General features: G+C 36.9%; 1 protein-coding gene across 1 annotated transcript in view; it reads left to right on the top strand.

Moving 5' to 3' along the window:
• Nucleotides 1-4,018, top strand: part of LOC106869483 (uncharacterized) — a 4,944-nt gene extending 926 nt beyond the window's left edge. The window contains exon 2 of the mRNA XM_014915241.2: nt 3,513-4,018. Within this exon, the coding sequence (XP_014770727.1) occupies nt 3,513-3,948 (436 nt within the window). The 3' untranslated portion in view covers nt 3,949-4,018. The remainder of the gene's footprint in view (nt 1-3,512) is intronic.
• Nucleotides 4,019-12,622: the final 8,604 nt, after the last annotated feature.

Raw genomic sequence — 12,622 nt, forward strand, 5'->3', positions numbered from 1 at the left:
GCGTCCAACTGACTGTCTTGTCAAATTCCCCTTTTTTATACCTGCTGCTAGGCTCCAGCGGGCTGCCCCAGCAAGTTGTCACGTGACACTGTCTAAATTTCCCGCTGCTAGTGTCCAGTAGGTAGCTCCAGCAAATTATGAATTCACGCATGTTCTAATCTATATTTCTTTTCTTCTCCAAAGAACACAAACAGTTTTTACGTTTTTTTTAATAGTGGGTGGGGCAAAATTAGTAACCGGGGTAAAGTGAGTAATTTTTGATTTCTCGTTATTTCCCCCCCCCCCCCATTGCAAGTATTGCTTCATCTTGAGAAGTAATACTTGGTCAGCATCATTGTTGTTCAAGTTGAGAGAGTCCGATATATATTCAGGTGACTGGTACTTTTGTTTCAAGAAATTTTCCTCAACTTTCCACGTAATTGAGATTGCTAATAAAGTAACCATTAGGGCATTATGCATTCATATTTTGCAACTGCATACATTTCCTGCATGGCATGCTTTCTAGGCTGTCGTTCTTTACCCAGGTCAATTCTGATCAAACAGACTAGTGGTCAGTAGCATTGGAACTGTGATCAACTTTTTTTTTTTCTTTTTAGTTCTTAGAATAATGGGTGAGAACATAATTTTAGTGTTATAAAATCTTTAGCATGATCGATTACTGGCCTACTGTTAGGTTTTATCTTCCTGTAACCAATAAAATAGTCACAAGCAGACCGATAGAAGACCCTCTCCAAGGACACTCAGCCTACAAAAAATAACAGTCGAGTCTCACTCAATAGTCTTAGAAAAAAGAAAGGACGGACCTATTGCTTATTGCATATCTAGATACACTATTATCATCCTTACATTATCATGTGCAGTTTTCCATTCTTGCATGGGTTGGCTAGGTCTTCACTATGCCTGGCTACTTGCTGCAATCCTTTGTCATCTCTTCCATGAGTTCTAGCCTCTCAAGATCTGTCTTTGACTTTTTCCCATGCCTTTGGTCTTCCTCTTCTGCTGGTTCCTTCCACTTAGATTACTTGGCACTTCTTTATCCTGTTATCATCCTTCATATACATCACATGTCCAAACCAATACAGTCTTGTACACAATATTTTTTTACTCTCAGTTCGTTTGTGCTCCTTTGTTCATCATCATCATCATCAAACATCCGTTTTCCATGCTGGCTTGGGATGGACTGCTTGACCAGAGCTGGCAAGCAGGGAAGCTGCACCAGATTCCAGTCTGATTTGGCTTGGTCTTTATATGACACTGGCATGAGTGTCCATGCACACTAATATTAACATCTCGTAAAGCATATCTGCCTCATTTCATTCAAGCCTTTGCACATACGCTGCATCCAGTGCTCATGTTTCACGTCTATACAACAACACATTTCAAAAAAGGGTTATGTAATCTACCCTTAACTCAAAAGTCTCTTTGTTGCCAGCATATGTAACTGCTCCCTGAACATTTTCTTTCCCTGTTCTTACTCTGGTAACTTTACTCTCAAAACACCCAATTCCATACCTAATTAAATTTCCTAAGTAACTGAAGCTATTAACTACTTCTTGAAGCCCTTGGAGTATATGAAAAGATATAATTTCAGGATGGGTTTTTTTTATTTTTACTTACTCCTGTGTTACCCTAAAAAAAATTCCAAATGGTCATAGACCTGCTTGATAAACGCTAACCTGGAGCTAAACAAAAACTATTTGTAAATATAAATTTGGGACACCTTTCTACTCATCTAAAAATTAAGAATCAATCTATGGAAAGTAAACATATTTATATACATAGTACATTTACTTCTGAGTGTGTGTGTGTGTATATATATACACACACACACACACACATATATATATATATATATATATATATAAGATGCTATGTAAAATGCTTTCATTTCTTGTATTACTCGTTAAGGCTAGCCCATTAATATTGATCAAGCCTCAGCTAATAGGGGAAATAACTCTTGACATATGTTTCTAAGCATATGTGATTGTCTACCCTTCATATTACGTTATCCGATTCATTTTTGATATTTTGACACCGTATCTGTCGGATTTATTCATTAAAATAACAGACTTCTTGCTGAGTCAGTTGTTTAAACCATGTAGCTCTCCCTCCAAACAGAACGAATGTATTACATTTTGTAGTCGTTAAAATTTACCATCTATAAGTACATGTACAGAGTAGACGTAATTAAATAATCAGTTTCCTGCAAATGGTTAAGTTTCGGATGATAAAACAATTAGTCATTTGTTGGTTATAATAATGATTTCTAATTAGGCACAACACCAGCAGTTTTGAGTAGAATACTAAGACACTATCATCAATGTCAGTATTTGATTGATATTTATTTTCTCGGCCTCAAAAGGACGAAAAACAAAGTTGACTCTGGCTGGATCTTAACACATAGCTGATTAAGAAATATCACTTATGGATCCCAGAAGATGAAAGCCAAAATTAACATCAGCAGGATTTGAACTCTGTACATGAATGCTAAATACTGCAATGGCATTTTGTACGATACTCTAACGATTCTACCGATTCACTGACTTTCATTTAACATTAATAATTAGTATTGCAATTAAGGTAGCAAGCTGACAGAATTGTTAGCATGCTTAGTAGAATTTCTTTCATCTTTGTTTTGAATTCAAATTCTACCGAGGTTGACTTTGCCTTTCATCCTCTCAGAGTCGATAAAATAAGTACCAGGTGAACACTGGGGTCATTGTAATCAATTTAACTCCTCCCTAAAACTGCTGGCCTTGTACCAAAATTTGAAGCAAAAATTTATTATTGCAATTTAGAGAAATTGTTTCGCCAGGGCTGCCTGAGTGGCTCCTGTGCTGGTGGCACGTAAAAAGCACCATCCGAATGTGGCTGATGCCAGTGCCCCCTGACTGGCTCTCGTGCCAGTGGCACATAAAAAGCACCATCCAAACGTGGCCAATGCCAGTACCCCCGACTGACCCCCATGTCGGTGTTACGTAAAAAGGCACTGTCCGAACGTGATCAATGCCAGGCCTTCCTGTGCTGGCGGCACATAAAAAGTATCCACTACACTCAGTGTTGACATTAGGAAGGGCATCCAGCTGTAGAAACATTGCCTGATCAGATTGGAGCCTGGTGCAGCTGCTGGCTCAGCAGACCTCAGTCAAACCGTCCAACCCATGCCAGCAGGGAAAACAGATGTTAAACGATGATGATGATGATGATGACTTATACACACAAAAACTTACTCAAGTCACTGCATAGTCACTTGGCTTACTAGAATTAGCAGCTTGCACCATACAATTTTAAAAGGGAAAGGATGAATTAGATGGTGAAGTCCTAGATCAGTGGTTCTCAACCAGGGTCCACATGAACCTTGGTGCTCCATATAAGGTTTTGTCCTAAATCAATTTTCTGGAACATAAGATTTTCATTTTAAAATTATGTATTTTCACCTGCAAATCACAAATTGTACATGGTAACCAAACTTTATATTTCATATTTCTTTTTTTATTTTTCACATGGGACAGATCCATCAATTACTTCTCAACATTGTGCAGAAATCTTCCCTCATCTTTGACAAATGGAACAAACTTACTTCCTACCGCATCGGCTGCTGTAAATCCAAGCCATGGAACTATTTTAACACAGAATGACCAAAATCCTGCTGTTCTGCAGCAATCAGTGCGATGTAAGAAAGTTGTCAAGTACAAACCAAATGTATGGAAACGCATACACATGAATAGTCTTCATAGACGCATACTAACAAAAGGAGGCATTGAAACTATATGGAAACGACTCCTAAAAGGACGCCATGTGCTTGTACCTTACGATGGTTTTCTTTTTGATAAGTCTAAGAAAACAAAACACTCATTAACTCAACCAAAGATTTACAGAGAGAACAGATTCATTAAAAAAGAGTTTGTAAAAAAGAAATCATTCTTAGATAGGCCATCAGCCTATTAAATGGAATTTTTATCTGTGTGTATTTGACTTTAAAGACTGAATTAAAGTTTTTGTTATTTTTCTTCTATAACTACTTTGTCTTTTCATTTGTCTTTGACTTTGTGTACATTTTAATAGTTTGTTCTCTTACTTATATGAATTAGTTGTTTCAAATTTGAAGCAGACGTTTTACTTATTCTTAAGTCAAACAATCAACTGCATCATTAATTGTATTGTTTTTTGATTAATTATCATTTTTCAGGTTGTTAACCCATTTGTTAACATATTTCTGTTGAAATGCACTGCTTTTAGTTCATTTAATTTTTTAAATAATTAAGAATTTAGTAAAATAACTTTGTCATTATTAATCTGGGGTTTGGGACATAAATTAACTCTTTACTCTTTTACATGTTTCAGTCATTTGACTGTGGCCATGCTGGAGCACCACTCTTTTTAGTCGAGCTAATTGACCCCAAGACTTATTCTTTGCAAGCCTAGTACTTATTCTATTGGTCTCTTTTGCCAAACTGCTAAGTTACGCGGACGTAAACACACCAGCATCGGTTGTCAAGCAATGTTGGGGGGACAAACACAGACACATACTCACACACATACATATATATGACGGGCTTCTTTCAGTTTCCGTCTACCAAATCCACTCACAAGGCTTTGGTCAGTCCGAGGCTATAGTAGAAGATACTTGCCCAAGGTGCCACGCAGTGGGACTGAACCCGGAACCATGTGGTTCGTAAGCAAGCTACTTACCACACAGCCACTCCTACGCCTATTAATTATGAAATTTATAAATGTGTCCTTCTTTGACAGAAGTAGGCTTTTTACCTTGTCAAAAACAAATAATTTATAAAATTAAAGTTCAAATGACCCTTTACAATAGCTTGAATACTCAAATAAAGGTGGAGCTTTTGTGTATGCATGTGTGCATGTCCCCTTGTACTGTACTTGATGATCATCTAAGGTTGGCAAATTAGCACATCAGTAATAGCTAATAATAGATTTATACATCAGCTGGCTAAAGTAAAAATTTACGTGATATCTGTTAAACCAAACTGTCACCAGAGATGAAATATCTGGTAAAATTAGACAAAGATTAGGCTTAGAATTAATCTACTTCCATGATATTAGTGCAGTCTTTCAATGTCAGAAAAGGGCATTCACCAGTATTGTGAACTAAATCCTTACAGTCAGGTTACTACAACTACTTTCTAAATGAGGTGAGGAGAGAGATATTGCCTGATAGTAATAAGTATCATTGTGTAGAAACAAAGTTTGCAACCTAGTTGATGCTATTTAACCCTAGGTTAACTCTGATTCAGCATCCAGTTGTGACCAAACCCTGCTCTTTATTTTTGTCCTGATATGTACAAACATCACCATGTGATTAAGATGTTTGCTTCACAACCACAGCATTTTCGATAAGCGTCTTGTACTATAGCCCCAACTATTTGCCTTTCTTACTCCTTCAATGCTTCTGTCTCACTTCTGTTAACCCTTTAGTGTTCAGATTACTCTGTTAAATGTAATACTTTTTCACTCAAATTGTTTTGAATTAATCATGCCTTATCTTATAGCTTTGAGGTTTCAATGATGTGATTGTTTATTTTTAGAATGTCAATGTAGGTTAGGTGTGAGAGAATAGATATCGCCAGTTTGAATATAAAACATGTAGAATATCTGGGCCAGATATGGCCGGTTTAAACACTAAAGGGTTAAAGGATTAACATCCAAAATGTTAAGACACTTTTTCTTGACATTAAAGTGTTCAGCCAACACCATATTTGTCAAACTTTGTTCCTCTTGTGTTGTTCATATTCTATTAACGATTAGATTTACACTATGTGTGTGTATGTCTCCTTATCCTGACATTGAGCACTGTTTGCAATCATTTGTTAGCAATCTTTTGCGAAAACCTGTGCAGAGCATCAGAAAATATTACCTTGCTTGGAAACAGGTGAAAGTCGGTGAGAAGAAGAGCATCAAATCATTGAAAATCTATCTCAATGAATCCTGTACAATCCTGGACAAGTAGACATTAAAACAAAAATTTACTCCATGTACCCAGAGCTTATTGTGTACAGGACTCAGTGCACTACAGCTATTTTTGTCTTGTATGATAGAAGATTGAAGCAGTTGCTTCAATCTTCAGTATTCAATTGTGCAAGACATCAGTATTGAAGGTGCAGAGACAACTGGTTAGGTTCACAAAGTCGTGGGTTTGATTCCAGGGACTGGCAATATGTTGTGCTCTTGAGCAAGGTTGCTCCTGTCAGCTCAGCTGAAAGAAGTACCAACTAAGTGCTGCTGCAGCTTTCTCTCCTGTCAGTTGTCACACCTTTGATATTCTGTTGTGGAGGCGCAATGGCCCAGTGGTTAGGGCAGCGGACTCGCGGTTTCAATTCCCAGACCGGGCATTGTGAGTGTTTATTGAGCGAAAACACCTACGACTTTGTGAACTTGCACGTTAATTTCACGAGCAGGCTGTTCTGTTGATCGGATCAACTGGAACCCTCGACGGAGTGCCAACAACAACAACGATGCACCTAAATACCCCTTGCAGAGCTTCATTTGAGAAGCAGTTGTGTAAAAACTACCTCATTTGCTCATCCAGCTCTTTGATACTTTTAAAGTGTAAAATAAAATGTAGATCAAAGTTACAGGTCATACAACAATCAGATTATCAACATTCAACTTAGGAAAATCTAATTTGCGGGGATTTTCTTTCTGTTTAATATATATATATATGTGTGTGTGTGTGTATGTATATGTATAGACATTAAAAAATTATCTCAGAAATTGATTTTTTTATTTTATTTCTAAGCACAAATTGTAGACCTTTCCTCTGTGAAGCCTGCTTTCTATAGAGGATGTTACATACAGACTTTTCCCAAGGTCATTAATCAATATTGCTTGTTTAAGTAGGTATGAAGCCTTGGATTAAAGGATTAGCAATTTAAGTAAAGTGAGATAGCTATAACTGAGAATCAAAACCAGATTATATATTTTGTTTGTTAAGACATTACTCTGCAGTTCTCAAAATAATATTTTTTTTTCTTTGTGTTCTAGGTCAAATTTTGTGGCATAGAAATAATAGTTGATTGCAATTTATATTACTGGTACTTAATTTTGGCCAAACCCAATAAGACTGACCCCTAGCATGATTTGAATACAGAATAAATAGAAGGGAAGAATTGATGAATGATCCTTAGGGACTTCATTGACAAGCACTATGTGCTTATCATGCAACAGCCATGAGAGAGTACAATGATGGTTCCAGTCGCCATCTTTCAGGAAAGTTTTACAGTATAAAATCTTTTCAGTTAGATACAGACAAATTTAGTACCCACTTGGGTACTAAGAAGAATAAAGAGCTAACAACAAATATCACAAACCGTTTTGTCCATTGATGTACCAACTTCGCCAATCTATGCACCTGGACTGGTGCTTCTACTATACCACCTTGCTTACCCTACTCTTAATATTGTATTTTTTTACTTCTAATATCAAGGAAGTGTGGAGGCACAATAGCCCAGTGGTTAGGGCAGCGGACTCCCGGTCATAGGATCGTGGTTTCGATTCCCAGACCGGGCGTTGTGAGTGTTTATTGAGCGCAAACACCTAAAGCTCCACGAGGCTCCGACAGGGGATGGTGGCGAACCCTGCTGTACTCTTTCACCACAACCTTCTCTCACTCTTACTTCCTATTTCTGTTGTACCTGTAATTCAAAGGGTCAGCCTTGTCACACTGTGTCACGCTGAATATCCCCGAGAACTATGTTAAGGGTACACGTGTCTGTGGAGTGCTCAGCCACTTGCACGTTAATTTCACGAGCCGGCTGTTCCGTTGATCGGATCAACTGGAACCCTCGACGGAGTGCCAACAACAACCAAGGAAGTAAGTCAATTAGTTTATGTAAAAAGCACCAATCAGCTTCCAAAAACAAGTGTTATATAAAGCTTAAAGATACCAATAAATTTAGATAATGGCAATCAAATATTTTAAATCCAGCAAGTGTAGAGAGCATTCTTTTCAAAGTGGGGGAACCTGGACAATGAAGCAGTTTCAAGATCACGGTGGCACGTAAAAGCACCCACTACACTCTCCGAGTGGTTGGCGTTAGGAAGGGCATCCAGCTGTAGAAACTCTGCCAGATCAGATTGGAGCCTGGTGCAGCTTTCTGGCTTGCCAGTCCTCAGTCAAATCGTCCAACCCATGCTAGCATGGAAAGCGGACGTTAAACGATGATGATGATTGATATGTGTACTCAGCTTCTCATGAGGGCACAGGATCGTAGAGGTCACATCCCACCCATCTTTGCTTATTGTTGTACAACAAAAGAGAGGGTCTATTGATAATGGCTATCATGACAAACGTCTGGCCATATCTGATGTTATATTTTGGAGACATCTGCACCTTGGTACAGGACAAAATCTATTCAACTATAATTATGTTGACAGAGATACACAACATGAAATGGAAAACTTATCACAGGAAATGGAACAGAGATTCCCAGTGTGGTGAAGTACATCTTGGTTGTGGCCACTCAGAGAATATTATACTGGGGTTGACCAACTGAAACTTAAAATTATTTCTATAATGAGATTTTACTTTAAATATGAGCACTTTATTACAGGTGGTCTCAAGCAGGTTGGTGTATAAATGATTAAAGTATCCGCTATTGGTGCTTTGCCATTTACTTTAACAGCATCCAAATGAAGATAAAAGTGCTCTCTCTCTCTCTCTTTCTCTCTCTCTCTCTCCCTCTATCTCTCTCTCTCTTCCCTATTTCAACTTCTTATAATAGATATCTTATAGATCTAGTAGAATGTTCCCAAGTCCTTGTATTTATTCAGATGAGCCATGTTACTTATACCAAAGTCATGATTGACAAGCCCTGAATGCAATGAGTATGCTTGATTCTAGGCTTGTCACATTAATCATTGCTGTAGTTTCAGGGTAACCAAATGGTTAAGAAGCCCTCTTTGCAATCATGAGATCCTGGGTATATAAGATATCAGGTGTACCAAGTTCAAAAGAAAAGGTATGTACTATTTATAGAACATGACAGCTGGATAAAGAAATGTCAAGTAATCTACCAGAAGGGAACCTGCGGGAGAGAGAGAGACATGGAAAGAAGTGCATAAAATTAATCTCAGAATATCAAATGTTATGGAGATTGCAAGAAACTGTAAATATGTAGTGATACACCGCTGGAAAAGACTTGTCCAAGCCATGGAAAAAAGTGGATGTAAAACAATGATATCAATAATAAGGATAATAATAAAAATAATTTCTTAAATAGGTACAAGGCCTCTTTTTATTGGCCACAAGGGCCCAGAACATTGGGGACAGTACAAAGGCAAAGAAAACAAGAAACAGTTGAGGGGATTTACATCAAGTGAATGGGTGAGATCAACAAAACAATGACATTATTAATAAATAGCAATAACAGTTTAGAACAAAATAAGAATAAGAAAGTATCCCCTAAATAGGGGAGCAACCACTTTGGGTAATATGAGACATCACACACACAGTCCCAAATTACCTGGTTGCACTAAAGGCAAACGCCTTCTTGCAATTCTTGCTACGAATCTATAGCTGTATAGTTAATGCAGGACCAATTAATCAGGCCAATTTTTGTCATTTTCGTCCACCTTTCATAAACTTTACTGGAGAGCAACACCTCCTCTGCTACACGCATCTTCCTCTTCGAGTTGTAGTAGACAAAGTTGATTAGGTCTTGACCTGAGAGGAAAAAACTCACTCCTCGAACCTTTCAACAATATCCACCACACAATTTTTTTTGCCATAGCCACTAGACAGAAGAAAGACTAACCACTCTTCTTAGCCAAAGAAAGGTGGTAGATCAATCTTCTTGATTGACTTGACTAATCTGTCACAAATATGATAACATCTGTTCAACTTAAATCTACAAATTAGCATTACATAGACACTGAACAAGTGTGTGCCTGGTAGTTTCATCACCCTGGATGCATCTCAGACAGGTTCATTTGCCGGTGGTTCCACAACCATGCTTGGGAAGTTTATCCCAAACAGGCAAAACCCCTTCCCCTGTAGCACTGCCAGGCCAATAATAATAATAATAGCTTCAAATTTTGCCACAAGGGCAGCAATTTGGGGGTGGTGAGTCGATTACATCAACCCCAGTGTTCAACTGGTACTTATTCAATCGACCTCAAAAGGATAAAAGGCAAAATCAACCTCAGCTGAATTTGAACTCAGAACGTAGCAACAGACAAAATACCGCTAGGCATTTCACCCAGTGTGCTAACGATTCTGCCAGCTCACCAAGGACATCAGATAAATAGAAAGATTTCTCACATAGGCGTAAGACAAGAAACTTTGGGGAGAAGCTGGTATAGATGATTATATAAAGCCAAGTACCTGACTAATACTGACTTCATCAAATCTGCAAGATGGATGGTAAAGTCAATCAGAGCTGCATTTGAATAATAATTCAAATAACAATTATATTAATCAAACATATTTCCTTTTTATTACCAACTCTCAAAATTTGTTTCAGCTGTTTACGTTTTAAGTTCAAATCTTACTGAAGTCAACTCTACCTTCGGTGGAGGTGGAGGGGGGGGGGTCAATAAAATAAAGTGTTCAATAGAAAAAGTATTCATCAAATACTGGGTTCGATATGATCAACTAACCCCTTCCACCAGATTTATAGCTATGGGTCGATGTAAGAAACAGTTATTATCATTATTATTATGATTATTATTATTATTATTATTATTATTATTATTATTATTATTATTGTCGTTGTTGTTGTTGTTGATGTTGTTGTATTTTGAGAAGAGGAGTCTTCAGGAGTCAACATATTTTAATCATTTAGATTCAGTTTTACGAAAAACATTATGCTAAAAGCCAAAAATTTATTTGCGAAAGATTGGATTTCATACACACACACACACACATACACACACACACACACACAGATATGTATATGTTATATATATATATGTATATTATATGATTTATTTGTATATATTCATAAATATGTGTGTAAGTATATATATATATATATATATGTATATATATATATATACAGGGTGTCCGCAAAGTCTGGGTACATGGCAATTAACACATACTTTAAGAAATTATTTCTTATATTTAATTGTTTATGTTATGATTTTATTTACTCCATGAACCCAGACCTTGTGGACACCCTGTAAATATATATATATATATATATATATATACATATATATACATATATATACTCACACATACTATATTGGTTTCATATTTTGGCACAAAGCAGTTATTGTGGTGGGGTGTTTAGTCAATTACATTGACCCCAGTGCTCAACTGGTACTTATTTCATCGACCCTGAAATGATGATAGGCAAAGTTGACCTCAGTAGAATTTGAACCCAAAATGTAAAGACAGACAAAATGCCACTCAACATTCTGCCCAGCCTACGAACGATTCTGCCAGTTCACTCCACCTTGCTTATACATATTATATTATGATATATTTGTGTATATCATTTGGATCTTTTTAACCAACAGATTCTTTTGGCTATACGTTTGAATGTATCAAGGCGGCGAGCTAGCAGAAACGTAAACATGCTGGGTGAAATGCTTAGCGGTATTTCGTCTTTACGTTCTGAGTTCAAATTCTGTCAAGGACAACTTTTGCCTTTTGTCCTTTTGGGGTCGATAAATTAAGTACCAGTTGCATACTGGGGTAAATCTAATCGACTGGCCCCCTCCCCAAAAATTTTGGGCTTTGTGCCGAGTGTAGAAAACTATATATTTGAATGCATAGCTGGGTGTATTGGTTTGATGTTTGTGATGGCATAATGATTTTATAGGTGTCGTTGTTATTGAAATATGAGTATATCTGATGACACATTTTGTATTGTAGATGTTTTCATTGTTGGTAGTGTTGTTATTGTTGTTCTTGTTGTTGTTGTTTAGCCCCCAAGTTGTCCCTGGTTGACAGACTTATACTCAAAGGCATCCAAGCCTTGACCAAACTGTCTGTTTAGGTAGGGAAAAATCTAGGACTGTTTTATCAAATGGGTTCTTGCCATAATATTAAGACAGTAGGCAGTGAAGGCTGATTTGAGGGAAGATATGGCTGCTATTCTAAGCAGATTGAGCAACTGTGTAGAAGCGTTCCTCTTTGGCACATTGTTGTTGATGGTGGTGGTGGTGATGATGATGATAGTGGTGGTCATCGTCGTTGCAGTCGTTATGGATATGACAAGATATCATGTCATTCTTATTATTGCTTTTCCTTGTCACTGTTGTTACCATTTTTCATATATTTTCTACATAAAAATCTATAGCAAAAGCAAAGCGAAATGTCATTGCTGATCTCATCCAAATTAATGCTGTCGATGTCTTTAAAAAGTGGTGGTGATAGCGATGGTGGTGGTGGTGTGTTTGTTAATATGATCTTTACATCTTTATTAATAATCATAGTAAAAATGTTGTTGCTGTTGTCATCTCATTTCTTACAATATACAAATATATATATATATATATATATATATATATATATAATTTAGAGAAAAGAACCACAGTTCCTGAACTCATCCATGAAAATCCACAGTCACACATAGAAAAATTTTTTAAGTAAATACACTAAAAAGAATTATAATAAAATACAAAGTAATAATTATTAAAATAATAATTT

The sequence above is a fragment of the Octopus bimaculoides genome, chromosome 6 (assembly GCF_001194135.2).
Source record: "Octopus bimaculoides isolate UCB-OBI-ISO-001 chromosome 6, ASM119413v2, whole genome shotgun sequence".
Taxonomy (NCBI): Eukaryota; Metazoa; Mollusca; class Cephalopoda; order Octopoda; family Octopodidae; genus Octopus; species Octopus bimaculoides.